The 23,560-nt window shown below is 38.2% G+C and overlaps 1 protein-coding gene across 6 annotated transcripts in view; it reads right to left on the reverse strand.

Annotated features, from left to right (window-relative positions):
* VPS13B (vacuolar protein sorting 13 homolog B) overlaps positions 1–23,560 on the reverse strand; it is a 792,142-nt gene that overhangs the window by 49,701 nt on the left and 718,881 nt on the right. For all 6 annotated transcript variants that reach the window (XM_059165934.1, XM_059165936.1, XM_059165932.1 and 3 more), the window contains 6 exons: positions 12,007–12,162; positions 2,968–3,231; positions 2,013–2,096; positions 1,660–1,835; positions 1,015–1,185; positions 227–428 (listed from right to left, as the gene is read on the reverse strand). In XM_059165934.1, the coding sequence (XP_059021917.1) occupies positions 227–428; positions 1,015–1,185; positions 1,660–1,835; positions 2,013–2,096; positions 2,968–3,231; positions 12,007–12,162 (1,053 nt within the window). The remainder of the gene's footprint in view (positions 1–226; positions 429–1,014; positions 1,186–1,659; positions 1,836–2,012; positions 2,097–2,967; positions 3,232–12,006; positions 12,163–23,560) is intronic.

The raw sequence follows: 23,560 nt of genomic DNA on the forward strand, positions 1-23,560 counted from the left end.
TTATCAAATTTAATGATAACTCAAGCATGAATACTGCTGATGGGGGAAAAAAAAAAGACATCTGAAATGTCTTTGAATATCAAAGCACATTCCATACCTCTTACATATGCATCTAAGAGGAGAGTTTTCTACAACTGATTCTGTTAAGAATATAAATGTGACCTCAGAATAAAGTCTAGTTGTTGAAAGAAAAGAATTCATATTAACTAAAAAAAAGTTATAGTACCTGAAAATTAGGAGGGATAATAATTTTGCCAGCAGGAACCTGTAGAACAATCTTCTCCCCTTCAAACAGCCAGAGGTCCCACTTGGATTGATTGATGAGCAGGGCCCAGGGTAGAAGCTCTATCAGCAAGGCTCTAACATATGGCTTCCAGACTGACAGCTTCACTCGCATTGGGCTATCCCACTGACTCAGCTGTTCACTCCTGTTCCAAATACCACATCCAAGAGACTCAATGAAATACAATGACGTCAGTATTCATGAAATATGTTTAAGGATTCCAGACACACAATGCTCTTGTATGACCCTTCTTCACACCAGAACCATCCAATGCTGAATCTGCATTCTGGAGAAACTTCTCATGCAATTATGTTCTAGATTATGAGTAAAGCGGTCCATAAAGCACATCTACCCAGACGATAGAAGGTTGGAATCTGATAGATACGTGCAAATATTTCCTTTCTAAAAGACTTTTTGGGGTGCCTGGATGGCTCAGTGAGTTAAGTGGCTGGCTCTTGATTTTGGCCAGGTCATGATCTTCAGGGTCCTAGGACAGAGCCCCATGTCAGGCTCCACGCTCAGTGGGTAGTCTACTTGAAAGTCTCTCTCCACCCCTCTTCCTCCACCTCTCCCCTCACTTACCTACTTCCATTCTCTCTCTAAAATCAACCAATCAACAAATGAATCAATCAATCATTAAAAACCTTTTAACCTCTAACATTTTGGTGAATGGTCATTTATTTATCAATATTGAGTAATGTTTGTAGAAAAAGGTTGCTGGGGACCGTTACCTGTCAGAATCCTTTTTATTATAGGGCCACATGGGTTGAAGGGAACTTTCTGGCCCATAGAAATCATCAAGGATCTGATTAACTGTGCCTCCAGGGTGTATCTTAGTGGCTATTTGCTTGATGAGGGAGGTTGAGATGGGAACGGCACAGTGGGAAGGATCATCTTCTTCTCTAGGAAATGGAAAAGAATAAAACAGGAGTGAATATCAGATTTCTAAAGTGAATTTATTGAAAAAAAATCGAACTATAGACGTATCATAGACCAATACCTTTTGTGACATTGAGTCAATTTTTTTGGTGATTTAGGGATTAGTGACACAGTTTTTGGATGATCTGGGCCCTGACCCCTTTTCCCTGTCCCCCTCCCCCACATGCTTGGGTGAGAGCTCTATTCATTTCTTCTTCCACAGAGAAATTATGTCAATTAAATCTTCCAATCCCTCTTGTTTATATCTAAGTTTAATGAAAGAGGCTGAATTTTATCCAAAACCACTGAAGAAGATAAGGGAACACAGGCAGGGCAATTTTAAAATAACGTTCTCATAAGATAAGGGAATCATACAAAATATTCTATCTGCCTTCTTCCCCCAATAGTATAGGTTGCTTTTCTTCTCTCTTAGGAAAACGTAAGGATTTTTCCAGTACCTTGCTTGAAATGTTAGGTGATGCACAAGGTCAGGTTCTATGTTTTGCAGTGGTTTTTCCTGTCCTTTTCCTGGAATAATTTGTGTTTCACTCAATCCCAGACTCCTTTTCTCCAAATGTATGATAATGGGGTCTGGAAGATGACTCCTCATGATAAAAAGAGGGCTGAACACAATCTATAAAAATAAAAGGACAGAACAACTTTCATATTTGCTTTGTTGCAGTATTCCAGCTGTTTGATGCTGAAACAAACTTGTAATAAATCTCTTCCCTGGGTCACTCTGACCTTAATTTATTTCAGAACAGGAAAGGTCAGAGTCATATACCATATTTTAGGGCTGGAAAGCACTCACCAGTCGTTGTTGCACTTGAGAATTGGGTTCTAATGTCAAAACTGTGCACCAGACATAAAAAATGGAACTGTTTGAAGATGGCACCTGCACAGGAGGTAGAAAAGGGTTCTGTTAAATACCGAACAGTTTACTAATTAATCAAAATGAGGCAGAGATCGAATGTCAGTTTGGAGGATTAAAAAGTTTAAAGTTATAGAAAAAAGCCATTAAAAACAGAGAATAAGCAAAACCAGACTTCATTATGGCATAAAGTGAATGTGCAGCGAGTCAATGAGGCCAACGCTTTCTTAAAGACAAAGGCATCCGTAAGAGGAGAGGCTGATACAAGACTGCGTGGGAGAATGGCGGGGAGGATTTGTCCTTTGTGGCAAGGAAAGTGCCGATGGTGGAGTGTGACAAGGAGATAAAAAAGGAGTAGACCTTTGTGAAGATTCTCAAGTCGGGGGGGGCCCTCCTTCCCCACTTTCCCCCTGCATCCCCATCCCAAGCCCTGGTGCATCAGGATCTTTCTCAAAATATAACTTGTCTCCACCTGAAAAAGGCAGCGTCGTGGCTCTCAAGGCGCCTGGAAATGATACCACAGCTGTGCTGCTGTGGGGCGGGAGGAAGCAATATCCCAAGTCTTTTTATCTTACTTCAGATCTCCCTCTTTTGTACCAGTCATTTTTAAAATAAAGCGCTGTACTGAATAAAGAGCAAAAGGAGAAACTTTTAATTTTAAAAACTGCTCTACTCGGGCGCCTGGGTGGCTCAGTTGGTTGAGTGGCTGCTTTTGGCTCAGATCATGAGCCCCAAGTCCTGCGTCCGGCTCCCAGCTCCACGGGGAGCCTGCTTCTCCCTCTGACCTTCTCCTCTCTCATGCGCTCTCTCACTGTCTCTCTCTCAAATAAATAAATGAAATCTTAAAAAAAACAACACAAAACTGCTCTATTCCAGATTGCCGCACATCTCGTACCTGAATGACAATGCTATACTCAGGGGACTTAGATTCCAAGCACACGTCTCTTGACCAGTCTTCATCTCCTTTGGCCTTTACACACAACTCCGTCAGTTCACTGTTTTCCAGTATGTATGAAGGCAATTTCTGTTTGGCTGTGAGGCAGTCGAAATGTTCTCGAATGACAGCTTGTCCATCTTGACCGATGTAATGCTGAACGACTTTCAGTTCTATGCTTTGAGACAAATAACTGCAGATGATCTGTCTTCCACAGATGATAATCTAAAACATAATAAACACACACATAAAGTTTCACCCGTTTGGATTTCCTGAACTGGTGACATGTTCACTGTTATTACCTGTGTTGGTTTTGAAGGAAAGAATATGAAACCATGAGCTTGTTTAGAGCAAACGGGAAGAAAGGCTTGGGAGGAGAAAGGGATTTTGCTTTGGTCATATTAGGTTTACCGCACTCAAAGGACAGGCACAGGCAGGGCCCGCAGCAGCCAGCTGGAAATGCTGGGTGTGTGCCTGAGTGGGCCGTGGGGCTGGAGACAGCCGACCTCCGGAATGAAAGCCTTGCGAATGCGCAGAGGTGGAAGAGAGTGGACCTGGAAAAGAGGTGCAGGCTTACACCAGCAACTGACCAACAGCCTAGCGTCAGATTCAGGGGCAAAGAGCCAGGGAAGGGGCCCGAGAAGAAGAGGCAAAGGACTGTGGCGGTAAACCAGGGGAAGCTGAAGTCCCGAGAAAAGGCCCACCAGGAAGGGGTAGTCAGTGATGTCACGTGATGTGGCAGTCACCAAGGATGGGGACCGAGCACAAGGCTTCAGCTCTCGTGGCTGAGAGGCCAACTGGCGATTTATGTTTCCAAGGCTGGTTTCCAAGGGTTTCTTGCAGTCTTACACAATAAGAGATCACTTTATAAATTGGTAATACAAACAACTGTTAAGTCAGATGCCTAATTATAGTTTATTTTATTCAGGTTTTCCCACAGAGTAGAAGCATGTGGCTTTGTAAAACACACAGAATGAACCAAAGATTCATGGATTCATTTTTCCTCCAGCTAAGAGTACAGTTCACAGTAGGCATTAAGAAATACTTCTTAAATTGGTTGAAATTGAAAAGATAATGCAAAACTTTATTCCTATGCAGTGAGTCCTACTGTAATACAAATATTCACCATGACTGGAAAATATAGGACTTTCACGTACTGGATTTTCTTATTTGTAATATTTTTTTCTAGATTATATGAATAGTAATCATTCATAGGCACACCAATATATATGTGGTTTCCCAAGCATGTGATGGTTAATTTTATGTGTCAACTTGAATGGGCCACGATTGCAGAGATACTCGGCCAAGCATTTTTCTGTGTGTGACTGTGAAGATGTTTTTGGATGAGGTTAACGTTTGAACTGGTAAACTGGTAAACTGCCCTCCCTACTGTGGGTGGGCCTCACCCTGTCAGCTGAAGACCTGACTAGAACAAAGAGCCTGTGTGAGAGGGACTCCTCCTGCCTGACTGAACTGAGACATCGGTCTTTCCTGGCCTTTGGACCTGGGCTAAAAAATATCAGCTCTTCTTGGGTCTTTAGCCTGCTGGCTTTCAGGCAGGAACTACATGTCAGCTCTGCTGGGTTTTGGCTTCCACAGCCGTGTGAGCCAATTGAAAAGAAATCTCTCCCTCTCTTTCTCTGCATACACATGTATGTACATACACACGAATCTGTATGAATATATACATACATCCTATTACAAGGCATTTTTACACATTAACTCTCTCATTCTCACAGTAACCATATAAAATAGGTGTTACTAAGACTTGTCATCTTAACAAGGAGAATGATGTCAGATGACTTGCACGGTGTTACCCAGACTCTCCGGCCCAGAGTCTGATAGTCACTCTGAAGATCTGTCTTTCATAAAATTAACACCTATGAATTAAGAAAGCCTAGAAACTATAAAAAAGAGAATGAAGACTGCCCATAATAATGCAAATGTGACAGATGTTACTGGTTCCATTCCAAAGAGGTGGTCCCTCCTTCTCCCTGTTAATAACCCTGATTCGTTTTAGGTCTCAAAAAGGAGCAAAGTACTCAGGGAAGGTGGACACCTCCATGGCCTCCACAGTCTGTGTCACAGCTGGAACAAACTGATCCTTGTAATTCCATTCTCCATTTGCCAGTGATTACTTTAGGGGTGAACATGGGGCACTGTTTGGCTAAAGATATGAGAAGGAAAGACTGCTAAAAGTTTCTGGGAAAGATTTTACTCCTTGATAAGGGACAGAATTTGAGAAGAGAAAGCCCGCTTCTTGTCTGCCATGGAAGAAGTTGTGAGAGGATATATGTATGTACATACAGCTTCTGTAGCCATCTTGAGACAAAAAAGGCAAATCCAAGAGGATAGCGGAGAAGCAGACACAGCCCTGAGTGGCTTAATTAACCATCACCTAACCTGCCTTCCTCATTCTTATTATATGAGATAATAAATATAAAATAGGAATAATAATAGTATCTGCCTCACTAGCTTACTATGAAGATTAAAAAGCCTACTTTGTTACTTCAGACTAAAAACACCCTAATGGATACATTTTCATATGTATTTTGTAGACATCACTGTAAGAGTATTAAGAGTATTTTGTAGACATCACTGTAAGTAAACTATTATTTATACAAATATATATGATTATTTATGAATGAACTATTATTTAGTTCATTATAAAGAAACCTGCTACATTGATAGACCATTGTTGTTTCATTAGTTGAACAGTAAAGTTTAGCATTTTCTTAAACATTTATTTTCCAACTATCTATTCCTTTGACTTTTCTTTAGAAGGAGTACATCTGTAAAAACCAAGCCGTGCTTAACTGTACATTACTTGTAGGCACTCTGGCTGTTAGAATCTTTTAAAACAATGTTTTCTCAATAACAAACACATAAGTCAACTGAACCACGAGTCCTGAGTTAGCAAGCAAGCTTTTCTTCAGCATATGCTAGGGGTTACTAGGCACTCACGGTTAAGTCTTATGAGGCCTTAGCATCGTCTAACTTTAAATAAACACGTGAAAGCTCTGAGGCAGTATTTAATTCTGTTCTTCCTCTTGATGTGCCCAGGTCTGGCAATGTATGCACACTGCTCTTGCTTTAGAACCTTTGGGCCCCATGAGATTTAGGAGAGAATTTTGCTGTCTCTCACAGAAACCACAGAATCTCTGCAACCATCTGGGACTCACTTTGTCTAAAGACAAAGATCCTCTTGGTGGGTTTTTATAGTTTCATTTTCAACTATAAAGCCTGTTAAATAGGCTTTCAAATATGATAAAAAGAAAACCCTTAAAAGTGGCCAGGGAGAGAGGGCTACTTAAATGAAGGAAAATCCAAAATGGCTCCTCCTCAGAATGGTGTTCTTCAGAGCTGCTCCCACACAGGGTTCAGTGAGAGCCATGTCTGCTTTTCTTCAAAGTGGCAACACTTACAATGCCTTTATTTTGAAAATTATGGTTAGAATTTCAAGATTAATTTATCAGTTGAAGACAGCTACTTAATTTTTTTTAATGTAGGGTTTCTCTTTAATACACATTTCCAGGTTTCACACTAATTCTCCTCTTTCCCCAAAGCCACAAAGATGTGTATTGAAGATTTCCACATATGATTTTACTTAGCAGGTTTCAGAACTCTTATTAGATCAGTGCCAAGAAGAATAGTGATATTAAAGAATAACTCCAGAGCACCAGATGCACTGGAAAATGATATCTTAGCCCTGATTAAAAGTGTATGTATAAAGATACAATATATATACATACGTACATATGTACATTTACGTTTTTTAGAGTGGTAAAGCTTTTCTCAATGAGGGGATAGGATACATGGAAGTCACTGTGTGTTCGTGGGTAGCTGTGTTATGTACAAAGTTCCTGAAATTTTTGTATGTGGTCAATTATCATTCAGTTGGAGAAATGGCAGGGGTATACGAAAGGCAGGGTACAGACAACCAAACCTTATTGTTCAGGCATCAGCCAATTCTCCATTATCCGGGGGCGTGTTAATGCAGTTATGGTCCATCAGTGAGCTGCACACACTCACCTCCCAAAATCTTTGAAAGTAGGCAGCTGTGGTTTATTGCAAATTTCCCAACCCAGGTTGGGTAGAAGGAAAGAAGCCAAGATGTTAGAGAGGCAGGAATCCACGAAGCTCTTCTGAAACCTTGATTCCTATCTTCCTTCCCAACCTGGCTAATTGAGGAAATCCTATGTCTCTGATGTACTTTAACTGGAACTAACCTGAATTTTAGTTAATTTATGCTGACAATAAGAAATTAAACCCAACTGAAAGACTAGAAAGGGTTTTCACAACAATGCAGCAGTTATTTTGAAGTTGGTGGTCTGCTGAACCTTTCAGCATTACCTGAGTTCAGTACCAACCATTTTACATTTTGCTTCTTCCTCAGTTAAAATGAATTGCTGTTTCTGTGCTCTACTTCTCACGGTTCTGCTGAGTGACTAAAATGGCCCTCATTTAGAGCACAATCTCATTTGGCTATGACAATAAATGCTAAAACTCAAAGTGTAAATTGTGTGTATGAATGTGTGTGTGTATGTCTTCCATGACAGAGGGCTGGAAATGGACTTTGCCAGTAAGACGGCACTTCTTTCAGAAAAGTAAATAAGTAAATGCAGTGGGAGGGTGGCTATGCTTCCATTATGGATTTCCGAAAGGTTCTTTCCTGCCTGGCTACATTCTACATTTTTTTAAAAAAGTAAGATAATTTACTATAATAAGATAGAAGCAGAGAAAAGTGTGAGAGGAAGTCCCTACAGAAAATAATTACTACACATCCAATGGTATGAATAACATTTGGAAATCCTGAAATGTGATTTGTCACCAGATGCCTTAAAATCTGTTGATTTGACATTAACAGAGAGGATGATTAAAAGGATTCCTTAAACTTCTAATGCATGGGAAATTTCTGTGAGTCCCCAAATTTTGTGAACCCCTCCTTACACTAAGATTTTTAAGAAATTCTAATAGTCTGAAAAACTCAGAGAGTCAGTAGATTGGTTGGGACAAATATACATATTTAGTTATTTCAAGGATTAATGTATTTTGGTTAAAGAATAAAGTATATCTTTTTTAGTCTGGGAAGATGTATCAAGTACCACAAAAACATTCACATCCTTTGCTCAGGTAATTAAATTTTATAGCAAATCATTTTGAGGACAGATCCAGACATTCTGACATACATATGTATACACACAGATATTTATTTAAGGATTTATTCTAGCAACCAGTTGGAAATTATCTAAAGGTGCAGCAACAAGGGGATACCCAAATGGGTCTCAACAAACCACGTGGCAAATTATGCAACCATTAAAAAGATAATTCAGCTCTGCAGATAACACGAGAACATAAGCATCATATGTTAAGTGAAAAAACAGGTTGAAAACTATATAACCAGATCTCAAGTTGGTTAAAAATAACTGCATAGAAAAAAAGTAGAAAAAGATACACTGAAGTAGTAATAGTATTTATCTTTGGGTGGCAGAAATATGGGTACTTTTCTTTTCTACTTTAGACCTTCCTGTGTTTTCAGAAATATTTTAAAATAGTTAACACAAAAATAACAACAGTGATCTAATATTTACTGGGTGCTTTATTTTGCAAAAGGAATATGATGTTCAGAAAGGTTAAGAAATTTGCCTGAGATATTAGGTAATAGATATTAGAGCTGGGAAATCTCTTCTAGTCAGAGGGAAGAAAAGGTAAGTAACATTTTGTGGGAATTTTTAAAAAAGGTACTTTCCATGGCCAACTCTTCTGACTTATGACCTACTGTTGCAATGTGTACAGGAACACAGTATATATTAATTTATCCCTAAAATTTAATATTACTCCTTGAAGGTATATAATATCTATGCAAGAAGGAGGCACTATCATTTTTGTATTTTTTTAAATGATTTTATTTATTTATTTGACAGACAGAGATCACAAGGAGGCAGAGAGAGAGGAAAAAGCAGGCTCCCTGCCGAGCAGAGAGCCCGATGCAGGGCTTGATCCCAGGACCCTGGGACCATGACCCGGGCTGAAGGCAGAGGCCTTAAGCCATTGAACCACCCAGGTGCCCTGTCTTTTTTTTTTTTTTTTTTTTTTTTTAAAGATTTTATTTATATAGTTGAGAGAAGGGGAGAGAGAGTTTGAGAATGTGAGGGGGAGGAGGGGCAGATCAAGAAGGAGAGGGAAAGCAGACTCCTTGCTGAGCATGAAGCCAGAGGCAGGGCTCCATCCCAGAACCCCAAGATCATGACCTGAGCCAAAGTCAGATGCTTAACCGACTGAGCCCCCCAGGCGCCCCAGAAGAAGGCACTATTGGCGTTAAGACAACAAAGTCTAACCAATGGTATGGATTCCTGGGACTATTTCATTCTTGTAACTATAGTCGGAGTTATGACAGTAGGCCAGGTGCTACTTTTAAGCACTTTACCTATACAAACTCATTTAATTCTCACACTAACTTTATGACAAAGGCACTATTACTATCCTCATTTCACAGGTCAGGAAATTGATTCACAAAGAGGTTAACTAACCTGAAGATCACATAGCTAGCAAGGAATACACAGCCAGAGTGGTTATGATCTTAACCACCAATGATATTCTGTGGAAAAATATTTCTCCATGGAGTGACCCTGTCATTCCATAAACTGGTAACTGTTTTAGCAACCATATGCAAAAGAGCTGAATGAATTGGGAAAGTTCAGACCAGAGCCACAGTGGTCAAAGTGTGGTCCCCTGGACCAGTAGCATCAGTAACAACTGAGAATTTATTAGAAATATAAATTGGCACATCACTCCAAGACCTACTGAATCTGGAGCTCTGAGGGTGGGACCCAGCAATCTATGTTTTAAAAAGCCTTCTAGGTGATTCTGACATACATGCAAGTTTGAGAACCACTGGCCTAACGGAAGCACAGGGGAAACATCTTGGCTTCCCTTGTGTTTTGGAAGGGCTGTAATACAGAGAAGAGATAACTTAGTCCTCACCATAAGCTATTGTGTACATCTCCCAAGTTCTGAAGAGTGGTAAAAACTGGCTGAACGGTGAGAGATTTGGGTTCAAAATCAGGAAAGAGCTTCCTTTAGAGATGGAAGTAATCATTTATGGGAAGGGCTGCCGTGTGAGGAAATGAGCCTCTTATCATTGGGAGTATTCAAACAGATGCTGAATGACCATTTCTTAGGAATGCTGGTAAATGCGAAGGTGGATAAGGCATTCTTCAAAGACCATGAGTGACAGAATCAGAAAACCAGAATGTATTAATTGAGCAGATATTTACTGAGAGCATATCCAAGTACGACAGTTCTGAGGGCAGATGAAAGTCAGTGACACATCTTGTTCTCAGGACTCTGTAGCTCAAAGCTCATGCTCAGTTAGGCTGATCTCATCATGGATCCCCATAAGACCGATATGTCCCATGTTCCTATCTTTATATTATACTGTCTACCTGGAATGTCTTCTCTTAATCCAAATTCTGTTTTCCAAAGCCCAACTTGAATCATATCTTTCTAGTGAAACCTCTAAATTCCCTTCACACTTACTGTCAGTTGTGCGACACACACGGTGCCCGACATACAGTTGGGTTTATATAAATTTGCAGCTTAAGAGCAAAGATTGTGTCACATAGTGTCTTTCGTTTCACTCTGTTTTACTGTAGGCAATACATAATTACTTGAGGAATAGTCAATTCATTGGGAAGATTCCTCTGCTCTATTCTTTTCACAGAAGTGAAAAGAATAATAGCCCACAATAATGAGAACATGATGTCCAGCTCCCTGATTAGGTGGAGATCAAGAACGTATATGGCACAGGTCCTACTGTTCACCTCACCACTTGCTTCCTGTCTGCTCCTGGCACACGGCAATGGACCAGCCCATGTTGCTTGATAAGAAAAGCTCCCCTTTTCCTTTCCCAGGGACTGAGGGCTGTTTCTATCATGTCTTCAGTTCACATAAGCTCTGGGTAGACTTACAGTCCAGACGCAGATGTATATGTTAAAACTCTTATGACAAATCCAGTTATGATGTGTGTAGTGAAGTCAGTTTTCAGATTTTAATACTTCCTTTTTTCCTTTCTACTCTTGTCATATGTGCCATGCTTGAAAAACATCTTCTAAAAACCACATTTTCACATCTTAAGAACACAAAAAAAGTGTCAGATACTTTTTTCCCCTTTGCAGTCTTAGAACTTCAAAAACAGCCAAAAGGAAGTTTTATAAAATACGTAAAAATATGTGCTGAGAGCTGAGGTTTTATATGCCAAGAGTTAGACCGTAGTGAATTTTTACTGCAGTTAATATTAACTCCTAGGAAAAGAAAGCTTGCTGGAGACCCAGGCCCACTCTGTCATAGGAGGTATCACACTTTCTCGAAGATTATTCTGATATGTCTGAGAACCAACTCCTGGTTATCCGCTGTTGGATTATCCAGAGTCCCCAACACCCAGTGCTTCTTTTCTTCCTTAATAAAGGCCTTTTGGCTATTTCACAGCTCATTAGCACCTCCACCAGAAGGTAGGTGATGACAGCGAGAAGAGGTGAAACTAAAATCAGTAAATTTTACTGCTCGTTAGCAGCTCTTGTAAAAGATGTGGGACAAAGGGTTTGAAGCCATCACCATCCTCAGGATCATCAACAAGCACATACGAAGTGGGAGAAAAAATACCCAGGCTTATCACTGTGGGTTTTTTTTTTTTTTTTTTTTTTTTTTTTTTAAAGATTTTATTTATTTATTTGATAGAGAGATCAGAAATAGGCAGAGCAGCAGGCAGAAACAGAGGAGGAAGCAGGCTCCCCACTGAGCAGAGAGCTGGATGTGGGGCTCCATCCCAGGACCCTGAGATCATGACCTGAGCCGAAGGCAGCGGCTCAACCCACTGAGCCACCCAGGCGCCCCCACTGTGGGTTTTTAAATTATGAATTATTTTCATTTCTTTAAGTTTCACTTCCATTAATTGTGTCAAAGAATTAAGAGCTGTCTGGGTCACGAACACAAGGAACTCACCTGTTTTTGCACTCCACTGAGCTGCTGAACCTTGATGACGAGGGAAGCAGTCCGACCCTTGTACTGAATAGTTCTAATAAACGTTCCTGCGTGGTCCACACTGAAGGGCTCTGACCAGCGCCAATTGCCCCAACCTTCAATACAGATGTGTAACAGCTGGAGAGAAAAACAATAATCGTCACGATGCCAAAAGTGCCAACAAAAATCTAGTCCTAAAATGAAAGTCTCATTGCTGGAAAACCTTCCTATTTGTAATATTTAGCATCTGTTTTCTTTCTAACCTGCATTATTCATCCACTTCCAGCTTATTCAAGCAGGCTAAGAATAGCAAATATGCCACAGAGAGTCAATGTGGTTTTCCAGATCACATTTTAAACCTTCTTAAAAATAATTGTCCTATCAAATGGTAAAAGGCCTGTTGAACATTTGAGAAAAGCCCATTTCATTCATCTGGAGGACAAGAAGGTCGAAGTGTGAGATCAAAGAACATGGGTCTTGGCTGATAGTTTATTCCCTCTTATGGCTAGACAGTAATTAAAGTAAAATTTCATTTGTTGCATTATTTTTGACCCTAAATTGCCATTCCTTATTTATTCTCTTGATAAAGAACAAAACAGCAATTTGAGGATGCAGTTCATTCAATATACTCTATGAGATCACATATATCATATGAGAACTATCTTCAACATTTTGAATGTATGAAAAAATGTCTTTGTTTTACTTTTTGCTAGCCATGTTATTTATTGTAGCATTTACCAAACGAGTCTCCTGATTCACATTCATATTTATTCACACATTATTGCCAATTGTGGTAATATTTAGATTTCTTCCATGATCATCAAATATTTTCTATTTCCACTCCTACCCACTAAATGCAATGAAGAAAATCAGTTTAACTGAACAAGTATTCCAAAACAACATAATAATTACTGCTTCTTTAGGATACATGTTTAAATGAACATAAACAGTGTTCTATCCAATTACTAAGAATAAGAAATAAAACTGACATCTTAGGAAAAACATTTGTATAATATACAAACGATTTCCTTCATGTCGAATATAATTTTTTAAAAGAACGAACCAAAGGCTGATCGTATGAAACATTTTCCCAATTAACAGAATGAATAAAACTATAAAAACATTGTATAAGAGCTATCATAATGGGCCCTTAAAATAAATACATTAAGAATTTACATGGGAATTGTCATAATAATAAAAGTCTTTTGACAGAAAGATTATCTTTCTGCTTTACCATTAGAAGGAGCCTTTAGAAAGTACCTAAATTAAAACATTTCCCAAGGTCACTAGTTATCACAATATGATTTTGGTGGAAGGTTAAGGGAGGATTTGTTTATTTCTTTGTTTTGAAACACCTTAATAAAGTATTTTTTCAAAACCTCCTAACTCATCTCCCTGCTTTTCATATGGCCCCACTCCAATTCTTCCTCCATGCAACTTCCAGTGACCCTGGGAAATCAAAAAGCTACCATCCAGATGACTTCTAGAAAAGAAAGGTAACAAGGGAAAGGAAGAAAGAAAGAAAGAAAGAAAGAGAATGGGAGGGAGGGAAAGAAAGGGAATAAAGAAAAAAAGAAAAAAGTCCTAGACAGCAAATACCTTTAGGGAAAATTTGGTCTTATATACACTCTACAACATAAAAGTACCAGAGTTATCTTTGATCTTTAAATATTAGTTACAGAGAAAAAAAAAGAAAAACAATAGTGGTGTTTGGAACCATTTCAATTTTTTGTAGCAGCAACTGGGAATAAAGCTCAGGGCATACACAAAACTAAAAGAAACAAGAAAGTTGTTTTCTTTGGAGAGACTAGTAGCTGGAAATGACAAAAAAAATAATGAGGCAAGGTACTTAAGGTCAAGCTCGGCTATATTTTTCCTGAAAATTCCACAGCCTCTAAAGGTTTAATGTATACAACGTAATTGGAATTGAGGAGTGTTCACATTTGCATATGAGCTCAATTTTAGGTAGCGGCTCCCTCTGTGTACACAGCTTCAACCGACTGAATGTCACCAAGGAGTATGTTGTTGGGTTTCGCTTGGCACCTATGTATTCTCAAAATGTTGGCGTAGATATTTTCTTTGAATTATGAAAATCCAGATATGTCTGGAATTAGTTCACACAGAAAAGTCAGGTGGGAGAAAAACATCACACTTCTTCCCACATGCATCACTGGTACAATATTTGTAATGTTTGGTCGACTGTTCAAAGCATTTAAATAGCTATTAGACATATATCATTTATTAGGGAAGGAACTGCATTCCTAAGAGAGAAAACCTACAAAAAGGACCTGAGAAGGCCCAACCCTACTTGGGTCATCCTTCCCATGGTGTGTCCACTTCAGGCACTAGACAGCAATGCGGACGCTCATGGACCTCCACTGAGTGGGGGGAGTTCTGTTCTGTTGAACCAAATAACTACATTTCTTTCTTTCTTTCTTTTTTTTTTTTTTTTTGAAGGTTTTATTTATTTATTTGCCAGAGTAGGCATAGAGGCAGGCAGAGAGAGAGAGAGAGAGAAGGGGAAGCAGGCTCCCTGCTGAGCAGAGACCCCAATTTGGGGCTCGATCCCAGGACCCTGGGATCATGACTAGAGCCAAAGGCAGAGCCTTTGATCTGCTGAGCCACCCAGGCACCCTAAATGACTACATTTCATGGTTCCAGGTACTGAAAAAACAAATACTCATAGATCTGCTTTTCTTTCTATACTGAAGGAACTAAATTCAGGAATAAGAAGGTGAAATTCGAGTTAGACTACTTGATCCTAATGTGATTTCTTTCTATCATTCCTCTGATATATTTTCTTACTCAGATACTATAAGAAAGCTGATATGCTAGCCACTATGGAGGAAGGAAGGAGGAAGAACCGTGTCTTCTGTCCTGCAAAGAGCTTACGATCTTATGGGGAAAATAAAGCATGCACAATAAAACAAGAGGCATTTGGAGAGATACAACATGGTACAGGAGTCTAGAGAAAGGACAGCTTGTTTCAGGCTGATGGGATTAGGAAAGCTTCCGGAAGCAGTTGGGGCTCAGAGTTACCACAGGGTTTTGACTGGCAAAGACAGCGGGTCCTTTCTGGGTCTAAGGGACGACGTGAGATGTGAAAGCCAGAGGGTATGCTTGGGGGCAAGGTTAACAATCTGGAATGGCTGGAGAAAAGGGAACATGAAAAACGGGAGTCAGGGATAATAAGGTCAAACAGGGAGATCTAGATTGTGGCCAGCACTGATTTACTAAGTAAGGAGATTGTGTTGAAAGGAGATTCAGAGTGGAGTGTGGAGGAAGGAGGGCAACTGTCACAGTCAGGAGGAAAGGCAAGATGGGCCAGAAACTTGCAAACACAGGAGAGATGAAGCAATGGCCTTAGGCCCCACATAACTATCCTTTGTTGCCTGGAGCCCATGGTATTTTTACATTCTCTTATCAACTTGGAAACTTTCTTTCTCCTCTTCCCTATTAAGTTTCCCTTACTGACTCACTTCCTCTACCATTCTTTCTATTCAGGCTCTTCATTCTTTTTGGCCTACTTAGCTAGTGCTAATACTTTCCACTGGGGGAAAAAGCCAAAATAGGAACTCTTGTTTGAACTTCTCAGTGGGAACTGAAACTAAGCAATAAGGCAGGTTGTACGGTGGCCACGCTTGTTGGAAGGTCCCAATGGGCTGCATTTTCTTTTTTTCCAGCAGCCCCACCACCCCCCAGGGCAGCCAGACTAAATTCATGGTTTCTCCACTGAAGATCTCAAATGGGAGCATGTGCAGCTCTCTGGTCATTTTTTTAAATACAAAAAAAAAGTTAAAACTGAATTATTGATCAGAGGCCTGGGGTCAGCTCTCAAGACCACCCATAGTCACCTCCAAAGGGAGAATTCCTGATTCAGTTACAGAGGAAAGAAAAATAGACGACATCTAGGAAAACAGTGCACCAAGGAAAAGAAAGAAAGGGGGATGGCTCTATTTTTTAAATTATATCCTAAACATAAGTGAAGGTACCAGATACTTGTCTGTGAACTTTATTTCACTATTTGTTTTAAAACTGTCATCAAGATGATTCCTACCCAAATAATCACAAATAAAAAATGTCTTCAGGTTCACTTATACTTTTTTGAATTTTATAATTTACTGTACAGTAATATGTAATGTTCTAAGAAGAAATTGAAAATTGAAATAACTTCAAAAATTTTCCCAATCCATTATACGCTTGGTAGAAATTTTAGGTGTTCTAAAAAAATTAACATTCAATCCAAGTGAAATAAACTATTAAATATGTATTGTTAATATATATTAAAGCTTAGGCATCATGTGTATTTTTTAAACTTCTAAACTTATCACTATATCCCAAGAACCTAGTGCATAGTAGGCATTCAACAGATATTTGTTGAATAAATAAATGAGTGAGGATTATTGAAAAATAATCCAAAGTAGACATTAAAAATTTTTAGTGATATCTGTGGTATCTGTGCATAAAATGTCATAAATACAGTATTAAATAAAAATTTAGAAATAATTCCTATTTTTAAAATATTTTTCTTTTTGTCTTACTGTATTTTTAAAATTTTAAAATTTTAATTTCAGTGTAGTTAATAGATAGTATTATTCATTTCAAGTATACAATACAGTCATGCAACAGTTACATGTATTATTCAGTGCTTATCAAGGTAAGTGTACTCTTAGTACTTATCAAGTGCTTATCAACTGTAAGTGTACTCTTAAAAACAATCCCAAGTTTTTGAATGACCTTTCAACACAGGAGATTTACTTCACATGGATGATGATACTAGATTAAATTACAAATCAATGTAATCCTTCCAATCCACAATTCAGACCCAGTAATACTGATATTAAAGCCTAAAGTAGATCCCAAATGATAGAGTAGGTGAGCATTTTGGAGGAATATTAAGTTAAAATAGTTTTAAAATTTCTTGTCTATCTAAAATAATATCTGGAAAGCGGTAGATCAAATTATACAGATCCAAGTTTAATTGCTTATTTGGAATGTGCAAGCAGAACTGACAGTACAGGGCGCCTGGGTGGTTCAGTGGGTTAAAGCCTCTGCCTTCAGTTCAGGTCATGATCCCAGGGTCCCAGGATTGAGTCCCACGTCGGGCACTCTGCTCAGCAGAGAGCCTGCCTCTGTCTCCTCTCTCTGCCTACTTGTGATAGTCAAATAAATAAAATCTTAAAAAAAAAAAAAAAAAAAAAAAAGAACCGATAGTACATGCCGTCCTAATAAATTAACATAAAAATAAAATGAAATATGTTGCTCATTACTGTTTTGTCAAGGCAGTTACATTTCAGGATGTTCAGAGTATCTGATGTAATGCTAAAAAACCAAGTGGAAAACTTGTTAGATAATGGCTAATGCCTCATGTCACCCTGATTCAATACTGGAAGTCTCAGGACCCTCTATATTCTTTTACATTTATTTATAGAACACAATCTTACAAGTAAGAACGAGAAGAGTGGAAATAAATCATGTTGATTTATTTTCTAGTGGATAACTTGGACTCTTTGATGCAGGGTATTTTGGAAGGAAAAGGAGAAAGAGAAAGAAAGCTTTCCAAATCAGTGGTCCAGGAGGTGAGATAACAGAGGCCACTCTGTCGTCACACGAGCGCTGGGTTGTTGGCTCTTCCACCAAAGAGGAGTAGTTGTAGGTTTGCCCTCGTAACTGAATTCAAGGAAGGCCACAAATATGTGAAATCAGCCCAGAACAACCTGTTACAAAAAGGGAAACCTAGCACAGTCCCAACACACATTAGAATGAACACTGTCGCTGGAGTCTAGCCCTTGTCAAAAATCTTGAGTTTCAGATATTGACTCATCAATTCTACATAGGAATTTCTTGTAGGGTGATAATCATACACACGTGCAAAGATTTACCTGGATGTAAGCTTATTCCAGCACTGTTTTAATAATAAAAATTAGGCATTGCTAGGAAACAATATTTTGTCAAATACAGTATTGTAAAAACAATGAAAGCTATCATTTGTTAGACACGTACTATGTGCCGAGCATTGGCCTCAGTGCTTTTTATACATTTTCTCATTTATTCCTTAAAACAATCTTATGAGGTAGGTACTGTTGTTCCATCTTACAGATGAAAAAGCAAACCAGGTCACAGAGAGGCTGTGCGAGCTGCCCAGGGCCACCGCGCTGGGAGGGCAGGGATAAGATCAGAACTCAGAGTAAGTGGTGCCGACTCTGGTGTGCTTAACCACACTTAGATTGTAGAATCCTCTCAAACTACTGAAGAAAACAATCACAGCACGAAAAAACATTGAGAATGTTAGCGATAGAGTAATGGGAAAAAAGCAATTATAAAAAGACATGTGCAGTATACATTCATTCCGTTTTTGTAAAATGAAGAAAAAGTACTTGTGCATGTTTTTAGGGGAGAAAATGGCTAGAAATATGCTGAAATGCTAACAGTGGTTATCTTGGGGTTGTGTGTTTTAAGTAGTCCTTTGTGTATGGTTTTGTGTGCTTTTATGTAATTTCCAAATGTCATACTATAAATATGTATTATTTTGCAATCAGATAAACATTAATGTTATTAAAAAGAAAAACGTCTAATAGAAAGCATACAGAGTCTACATTTTAAGGGAAAAGAAATGACGCGTTTCTATTTTAGGAACTCAGATTCAGCTTCCTGCCTGAAGTCTCCCCCTCTGTCCCAGTCTGTGTCACCACTTTCTCATTTGCACTGCAGCCGCTTTGCTAAAAAGGGTGACATGATGGTCAGTTCATCTCTGTAGCCTTTGAGCCCCTCCCAGAGGGTCTGGTTTGCTCTAATACTTATTCACATAATCCTTGGAGCAGTTTAATGTAATTACTTGAGCTTTCTTCCCCAGGGCAATAGTTGTTTTTTTTTTTTTTTTCCAATATAGCAAATATTTTTAGGATCTACATCTATTAAATATTTACCATAAGCCAATGAACTAAGCCACACGTGGTGGATATAGAGATGAACGAGACACATTACTCACACTGGAAATGCTCAGAATGGAGTGGAAGAAACAGATATTTAACAAGAAAAATTATGCCGCAAAATTTTATGAGAGGAAGGAAAATTTGTTGTAGGACTCCAGAGGTATTCTGCTTGGGGAGTTAAAAGATTGACCAGAGGACATATTAGTTACGAAAAGAAATAACATGAAAAAACCATGTTGAAATAGAGTAAATAAAAGATAGATAGGGCTGTTGTTTCTGCTAAACAAAAGCAGGTGACAGCCAGCCTAACTTGGAGTGGGTCTTTCTGCACAAAATCAACGTCCACAAAGCACACTGACTGCATTATAAACAGGGACAGGTTCTAAAAGTAGCAAGCTATAGCTTCAAACCGTTTTTGCCAACAAACAACTTTTTATCCTACTTCTTGTCAATGTAATTTGTAAAATTCACTTTATAGTATGAACTCATCGGCTTACAATCTTCTGATAGCTTTGATCTTAACCCAAATGGAACCACTGAATTTTGATCCCGGAAAGGAAAGAGTCATACTGGAACAAAAATCATCATTTTAGGAAGCCAGATCTTGCTCTTACACAGGCAGAGGCATGCGTAGGTTCTTGGGGTTGAGGAGACGTGAGGGTCAGAAGAGGACCTGCCCTTGAGGGAGTGGTATGGAAAGAGAGGCGAAAGAGGCACAGAATTCGCTGTCAGTGGCTGCCGCTTCCCCTCCGGGCATCAGTCATCAGTAAACACCAGGGACCTGACGGAGCATTAGAGATGCAGCAGAAAGTAACTGACAGTTTCTTAGGCTGTTTGATGTCCTGCTCTTCACTATCTCCCTGGTCTTTCAACATCTACAGAGAGAGAGTAGCTCCCAGGGAGAAACAGGTTGTGGCCATGCGCTGCTGTATTTTATGAGCGGTCATCATGAGATAATTGTTACAGAGGAAGGAGGACTCAGGAGCAACAAAAACGGATGCGAACAAGTGGAACTGTAGTTTTTCATAAAGTGTGACAGTTTGGGGTATCCAAGAACCATGAAAAGATGTAGGAAAAGGTGTCACCTCTGTATAGCTGAGAAATAGTAGGACATGCCAGCTACAAAGCGGGAAGTGAGACAGAAATTGACTTTGTCCTTCTGCCCTGCAGCTGGGGACGAGAATAACAATCTCATTGTTCCTCAAGTGATAACAGACTCTAACCAGGGACAATCCATATACTATAATCACTGACAAACACTGAAAATAACCCATGTGACCACTGGAAAAAAAATTACAAAGCAAAGGGAGGAGGATAGCATCTTAAAAAGTGAACAGAAGAGAGTGGTTACCATAAACACCCTGTTGCAGAATTCAGGCAAAGAATATCAAGAAAGTTTTTGGTCTTCTTTAAACTGTATAAAAATACATGATTTTTGTAAAACTGTAGAAAGCCACTGAGAGGAAGGAACACTCTGGCAAAAACAGAAAAAAGCCTGAGCTTAAAATAAATAGGTGATATAAAAAGGTAATTAGATAAAACAATAAATGCAGGAAAAACTAAAAAATGCATTTGCAGAATAAGGATTCCTACTGACAGAAGTAGAGCAAGTAGGAATAACTGCTACAAAAAAAAAAAGGGGAAAACTTTAAAAAACAAATATATAAAGAAATAGGACAGAAAATGTCAGGGTATGAAAGAAAAACAAAATATACACAATTAATATAAATAAGAAATAATTCAATCATATCCTCCATCTATAAGGCTCTATAGCTTTAAAACAGTGTATTGTGTCCTTCCATCGTATAGTTTATGGTGAATTATTTGAATTTCCATGGGTAAATAGGATGTCAAATGTCACACATTTCTAGCAAACATTAAGGCTTATCCATGTTTCAACATATCTATAAGCAAATCATAGAATCTTTCTAAAATTAGAATTATATTTTATAAGTAACTCTAAACAGAAATCCAAATTAAAAAATTCATTTATGGTTTTTCACTGTTCAGGTATCAGTCTCTGCTCAGTATCCAGCTAAAAATTATATACTTATGAAAAAGAAGTTAAAAAGGAAGTAAGAGTAGGGTGAATAATTGTGGTACTTCTGATTTATACATTGTCTACAAAACAATGAGATGCTTCAAGTATATTCTTTACTAAAAAATTACCTAAATCCAAATTATCTAAATTAGTGAAAAATTCTATACATCAAAAAAATTCTTGCAAGAAGATGTCGTGAGCAAATTCTCTCATATATTAAAAATATAATTTTATGTATAATTTTTGGGATATTTTAATCATAAAATCAGATACAAAGGCACATAGTAAAAGACGTATGAAAGGACATATTGGTTTTGAAGAACTCAGTTCAGCATTACACATATATATTGTTTCCATGTTTCTAGAGGGTGTGGACTTCCCTATATTTAAATGATATGTGACTGAAAAAACATACTAATGGCTGCCTTATATCCAGAATTGTGTATTTTTAAGATAACAACTGCCACAAAGTGTTGAAAAGTGAAGATTCAGAAAATGTGATATGTACGTGTATCTGCACGTGTGAGTACAGAAAAGGATAGTCTGTCCATAAAATATGAGATAATTCTTATTTTCTTTTAAACTAATTAAATCAAATAACAACTTCAATTGCTTAATCTCCAACAGCCAGGAGATTTCAGTGTTGTATAGATACATTCTTTTGACAGAATGATAGCCAATGGTCACCATGCCCTTGGTTGGACCCAACTTTTCAGTGGAAGAGAAAAGAGCATGTTGGACAGAAACAATAAAGATTAATTTAGGTGAACTGAGAATGGAAACCAGTAAGACAAAAACTAGACATACTGTTTAATAGTCATTCAGGTTTGGAAAAATATTTGGAGTTTGTGAGCAAAACTGTTTTGTCTGAAAATCAATTTTGACTAAATATAAATATAAACAATAGAGAAACCCAACCTAAAAAACTTTCTTTTAAATTGTTCTCAAATGTAACATTCATCATTCAGCAAAGTTTCCTTTAGTGTAAAATAGAAGACATGCCAACACGTGTCCTAAGAAAGGATAAAACAGTTTGACACAATCTTTATTTTTAGTCATCATGGCAATTTAGACAATTATAATTGTTATCCTTAATTTTTAATTAGAAAAAAAAGAATTCAACAGATGGATTTAAAGAAATCAAAATTTTTTATAGTTATTTATTTTCATTTAACTAAACTGCCTTGCCATACTAAGAAAACATTTTTGTAAAGGTTAAATAAAGTATTTCATGGCAACCGCTGCTTCTCAGTGCCTGTATAACAAGAAACATGAGCCAAAGTTGTGTAAGTTGGTTTTCTTTCCCAGTAAGGGAATGTGGTATCTTAGACCTTGTCCTAACTCATTTTATCCCCAAGTGTAAGTCAAGCAAGTCAAATATGAACTAATGCCTGAAGGGAAGTCCCTGACTCCAAAAGTATGGATTATTTCACATTTATCTTAAAATCTGCTCTCAGAGTTCTTAAAATTCACTAACTTGGCAAGTCAGGAATTATCATGAGAAATGAAATAATTTCATAACTATGAAGTCATCCAACATTCCATGCATCTGACACTCATTGGGCTTGGCCATGTCTTGGGCATTATTCTGACCTTTAGATAATAAGCTCTTCAATATCCTGTTCAGTATGGAAATAATTAAAAAGTACCACAGTATAATAGGTGTGCCATTGTCTTTAACAGAGCTAATGCTTTTGTTACAGACTTGTGCTAATAGGTTATGATTAGAGACAATCACATTATGTATGCTGAAATCTTTATACCATTCTTAATCAGTATTTCCCATTACTTAAAAATGGCAAAATACCATGCTTTAATGGTCCAGCTGCATTCCCTTTCTCCAAGTACTCCGTATGAAAATTCACATTTAAAACTAGTTCAGTAAAGGACCTTTATGTTTAGACATCAAGAATTCACATTTCCAGAGCACGGGCTTGTGAAAAACCTCTGAGTGTCTTGTAAAAAGCTTAAGGAATCTTCAGTACATTTTTCTCCAAAGCTATATTTCAATATCTAAAATTTATTGCCAGAGGAGGGACAGAGAGACCATTAGCAGCACCAGCAGTCATTCCGTTGGGTGCTTCACAGCTGAAATAATCCCCAGTTGTTCTTTTTCATGCAGGCTTGTAGAAAACTCCAGAAATCAGCCTTGGGACTGAATAAAGTGCCCTATCACAATCCTATCTTTGCCATTTCTGGGGAAAGACTTTAAAAGTCTTAACTAGGTTATACTGCAAATCATTTTTACGAAGAAACTTTGAAAAATACAGGAAAAATAAAACTCAGCCCCAAAGCTCTGCCTCTCATTTAGAGTGAATGCATTTCCCAACAGAAAATGAAGACATTCCAAGTACGCTTTAGCTACCAGATACTTAATGACCAAAACTGCTAGGGCCCCATTTACCTCTATTGGTCACTTCATAAGGCCCTCTAAGCTTCCTCAGAGAATGTAAATCTCTTGTAGTCTCTCATGAAGCTGAAATATTTGAGAGAGAAAGGTGAAAGGACAGAGTCTCCAGTCTACTGCTTTGCTCTTTCAATTACTGCCTAAAACTGAAATAAA

The sequence above is a fragment of the Mustela lutreola genome, chromosome 3, assembly GCF_030435805.1.
Source record: "Mustela lutreola isolate mMusLut2 chromosome 3, mMusLut2.pri, whole genome shotgun sequence".
Classification (NCBI taxonomy): domain Eukaryota; kingdom Metazoa; phylum Chordata; class Mammalia; order Carnivora; family Mustelidae; genus Mustela; species Mustela lutreola.